The sequence below is a fragment of the Chaetura pelagica genome, unplaced genomic scaffold, assembly GCF_000747805.2.
Source record: "Chaetura pelagica isolate M959 unplaced genomic scaffold, ChaPel_1.0 scaffold181, whole genome shotgun sequence".
NCBI lineage: Eukaryota > Metazoa > Chordata > Aves > Apodiformes > Apodidae > Chaetura > Chaetura pelagica.
In genome coordinates, this window is record NW_009951992.1 from 1533100 (window position 1) to 1537450 (window position 4351).

General features: G+C 56.2%; 1 protein-coding gene across 1 annotated transcript; it reads left to right on the forward strand.

The window, feature by feature from the left end:
- Positions 1-16: 16 nt before the first annotated feature.
- OLFML3 (olfactomedin-like 3) lies at positions 17-1352 on the forward strand. Its single transcript, XM_010002326.1, has 3 exons — positions 17-85; positions 151-436; positions 568-1352. Exons 1-3 carry the CDS (start codon positions 17-19, stop codon positions 1350-1352), a joined length of 1140 nt encoding a protein of 379 aa, XP_010000628.1.
- The last annotated feature ends 2999 nt before the right edge of the window (positions 1353-4351 follow it).

Consider the following 4351-nt stretch of genomic DNA (forward strand, 5'->3'; position numbering starts at 1 on the left):
GCCGAAGCATGGCAGGATGGGGCCAAGGGACACGCCATCAGGGCTGCTGTGCTATGTGGTCCCAGGAGCTCCCACAGCACGGGCAGTGGGGCAACTGCCATGGATGGGCTCTGAAGGGTGGAGACCCCTGTGTACCCTTGTCTGCCCCAGGAGAGGATCTCACAGTGGCATGACCAGAGCAGCCGCTACTCGACGGAGCTGCGGGACTTCAAGAACCAGGTGCTGGGGATGCTTGAGACGGCGGAGAAGGAGCGGGAGGCGATTCGGGCAGAGGCAGAGAGTGCAGCGGTGCGCCTGGACCGCCTGGAGCGTGAGGTGGACTACCTGGAGACACAGAACCCCGCGCCACCCTGCGTGGAGGTGGACGAGACGCTGATGGAGAAGCAGGTGGCCACAGCCAAGCAGAGGAAGAATGAGAAGTACACCAAGCTGACAGGTGAGGGCTGCCCTGGGGTGTGACCCTGGGTGCAGGGTCACCGTGGGCCTTCCCACATGCTGTGGGGCTGGAGCAGGCCCTGCTGCAGGGCCGGGTGGTTTCAGGCTTTCACAGCTGCCCCACTCTTGCAGACTGCAGCGACACCATCGCCAGCATCAGAGCCATGAAAATCCAGAAGCGTTTTGGAAGCACCTCTGGGCTCTGGACCAAGGATGCTGCAGGGAACTCCGAGAAGATCTATGTCTTCGACGGCACTTCCAACGACACAGTGTACGTCTTCCCTCGCCTGCGGGAGTTCACCCTCTTCTCTGCCACCCGCAAGGCCGCCCGCATCAAGCTGCCCTACCCCTGGGTGGGCACTGGGCACCTTGTCTATGATGGGCATCTATACTACATCCGCCAGCAGGGGTCCTTCCAGGTGATCAAGTTCAGCCTTGCCAACAAGACGGTAGTGGACAGCTCGGTGTTCCCAGCTGAGGAGCAGATCCCTGTCTTCGGGCTCTCCCCCTTCACCTATATAGAGGTGGCAGCAGATGAGGAGGGGCTCTGGGCCATCTATGCCACCAAGGAGGATGAGAAGAACATTTGCCTGGCCAAGCTGGACCCCACCTCACTGGACATTGAGCAGATGTGGGACACGCCGTGCCCACGGGAGAATGCTGAGGGTGCCTTCGTGGTGTGCGGGGCCCTGCACGTGGTCTACAACACGCGCCTGCCCAGCCGCTCCCGGGTGCAGTGCGTCTTTGACGTCAGCGGCACGTTGGCCCCCGAGGACGCCTCCCTCCTCTACTTCCCCAAGCGCTACGGGTCCCACTCCAGCATGAAGTACAGCCCCCGGGAGAGGCAGATCTACGCCTGGGACGATGGATACCAGATCATCTACCGCATGGAGATGAAGAAGAAGCTGGAGGTGTGAGGGGCTATGGCAGGACATCCCCACATGCTGCCCCCCTGCCCTGGCAAGTGCAGCTCTGCCCATCCCACTCCACGGGCACAGCCGGCCCTGGCACGGGACAGCACCTCTGCCCCATCACTGTGAAATTATTAAATGCTGGACCCCAGCCACCCTTCACCCACCAGCACCAGGCATCCCTGCCCAGGACCACCCTGCAGAAACCTGGACTAACTTAACAAAATTGTATTCTCTGTGATACAACGAATAAATACTATGCAGCGAGCTGCAGCCATCTGCTTGGGGGGAGCATGAGGGGCTGGGGCCAGGCTGCCAGAGCCAGGAGCTCCACAGTGTCCTGGAGTCACCCCTAACAGACTTCCCAAGGGTGGAGGGTCCATGCAGGGCTGGGCAGAGCAGCAGATGGCTCCTCGGGCTGGGGGTCTGGGCAGGGGGACTGGGTTGGGGGATTGGGCTGGGGCTTCAGGCAGGAATTTATGTGAGGCTTCAGACGGGGGTTTTGGCCAAGGTTTTAGGCAGGGATTTAAGCTGGGGCTTGGGACAGGTTTCTGCTGTAGCAAGGAGACCTCTGAGCCCAGTCAGGGCCAGCCTGTTTTGCATGTACAAAACAGTGAGTAAAGTGCAAAATCTCTTAATCTGAGAAGACAACTGGAGATTTTCCTCGCAGGCTGTGGAGGCGTCTGAGCCAGCAAGCACCAGATGTTGTGATTTTCTGAGTTCAATTCTAATGAAGCAGAGTTGTCTTCCCCCCTGCAGCCACAGAATTGCCACAAACCCTTCCCACAAGGCCCAGGGTCCCTTTTCCTGTCCCTGTTTCACTGGTGCTAAATCCCTGCATGGCCCTGCAGCCACAACACTCAGAGATGGGGCAGGACAGGATGGGCTCTGGGACCCCTTGGTGTGGCAGCTGTGGTGCTCCCAGAGCTCAAGAACCCATCCCCAGGGCTGGGGCCATAGCAGGCAGCTGTGTGGCAGCTGTGGCACCACACCATGTCCTTCCAGTCCCCACTGTGTCACCCATTGGTGACTGTCCCACACTGCTGCTTGCACCACACCCTTGGAGGGTGCAGGATTTGCCCCATTTCTGGCCAGACATACCATGAACTCCCCAGAAACCTGGGTTTGCTGTGGTCCATTCCTGTCACAGTGTCCTGAGAGCATAGAAGATGAATTATGAGGTGTCAGTGTGTTGTTAAATGTCCTTTTTTTCCCATCAGATCAGTTCTGGGGACAAACACTGCACAAGTGACACTGTGAGTAGGTCTGGCCAGACGAGGGTTGCATCCTGTCCCCAGAGAGGTGTCAGCCCTGCTGAGCACTGGGGGGCTCCAGGCTGCCTGTCCTTGCCCCCCGCAGTGACACAAAGCCAGGCTTTTGGTGTCCTCCACATCCACCTGGAAACAGGCTATTCTGCAACATGGAGGGGGTTTGATGTTATCATAGAATCATTTTGGTTGGAAAAGACCTTTAAGATCATCAAGTCCAACTGTAACTTGCTTCTAGTTCTGCATTATAATTAAAATATCTTATGATTGCATAAGAAAAATGTTTAAATACACACTTTGAATGACTGTAATTGGATGGTGCTGAAAGTTCAACACACAGTGCAAGTCAAGCAGAGAAATTATCCAAGTGTGAAGAACTATGTGAACTGTCAAGTTAATTTAAAGCCCTTTTCAAGATCGATAACTATGATAACAGAAATATGATTTTCAGAAACTGCACAGTTGTAAATAACTACACCAATGATTTCTCTAGCTTGAATTTAAATTGATGTTGCAGTAACGATTCTGCACCAGAATCTGTCTTCTAACCTGAAACAAGTCCTCAAAACCTGACACTGCCCTGAGACACAGGCACTCAACCTGAGCAGGATGGGGCTCAGCCTTGCACAGCAGCTCCCAGAGTCCCGCTGGTGAGAAGCATCCTGTGTTTGTCAAGTCTTTTAATCTCTTGGGAGAGTATTCATTAGGCTTTTCCTTGCTATGCCAGGAGGTGCATGAATCCCTCATCACTGCCCTGGCTCAGGCTCCCCGTGAGGAGCAGAAGTGAATGTTGACCTGCCCAAAACAACTTGCACGGTCCCTCTGAAAGAGTCGAGACCCTGTGCTGGATTCTGTGACAGAAAAACAGCCAGAAATGGGAGGAAACCGGATTTCTCTACCTGGGCTGCCCAGGAGGTGCAGCCCCCAGCTCAGGGTCAGCCCTGGATCACATCCCTGCCACGCCGTGGTGGGAGTTTCTTGCTGCACACCCGAATGCTGCCGCCTGCCCGTGGTGACTGTGGCTACCCCTGCTGATGGGAACAGGTCCTGTGGGCTGGGGAACTGAGGCACGAAGGGGCCCCTGGGAACATGGGGAGAGTTAGGCCTTTGGGACACATCTGGTAACCCATGAAATCACAGGGTGGGCGGGGGGCTCTGCTGCCCACCCATCACCAGCAGTAACCACGTGTTGTGTGGAATTGGTTTTGTACAAAAGCTTTGAAAATGAGAAGGAAAATGGCAAAACAACCACAGTACCTGATCAGCTCACGAAGCGCAGCACTTATCTAGCACTCCACATCTTCAAAGTACTTGAAGAAACATCAACTAATTAATCCCCTGAATAACCCCCATAAAGCAGGACATTTTCTTCATCTGCTGACAAACACTTAGACAAAAATGGTGTTTGATCATTAAGAGGGGTTCAACTCCAAGCCGGCTGCAGGTGCGAGGGCACAGGGCTCCTCGCCCTGCTCCCCACGCCCCCCGGGGCTGCAGGGGCAGCTGCTGGACCCGGGAGGAGCCGCGGACACGGGAGCGCGGGTGCTCGTCCCCGCGCGGCCACCCACGGTGGGGTCAGTCAGAAGGTGCTCAGCACCTTCTCGTCCTGTTGGGAATGAGTCTCTGCCATCATCCAGCTTATGGAGAGGTGTGCAGGGGGGACCCCCGGGACGGGTTTCCTGCCTGATTCCGCGCAGCACGGAAGGGAAAAGCGGTGGAGCAGGGACCGGCACCCCC

Coding starts and splice junctions, on each gene's coding strand:
- OLFML3 (XM_010002326.1), top strand. CDS start 17: ATGGGGCCAAGGGACACGCCATCAGGGCTGCTGTGCTATGTGGTCCCA. Junction 86..150: donor GAGCTCCCACAGCACGGGCA/GTGGGGCAACTG, acceptor TGTCTGCCCCAG/GAGAGGATCTCACAGTGGCA. Junction 437..567: donor GAAGTACACCAAGCTGACAG/GTGAGGGCTGCC, acceptor CCACTCTTGCAG/ACTGCAGCGACACCATCGCC.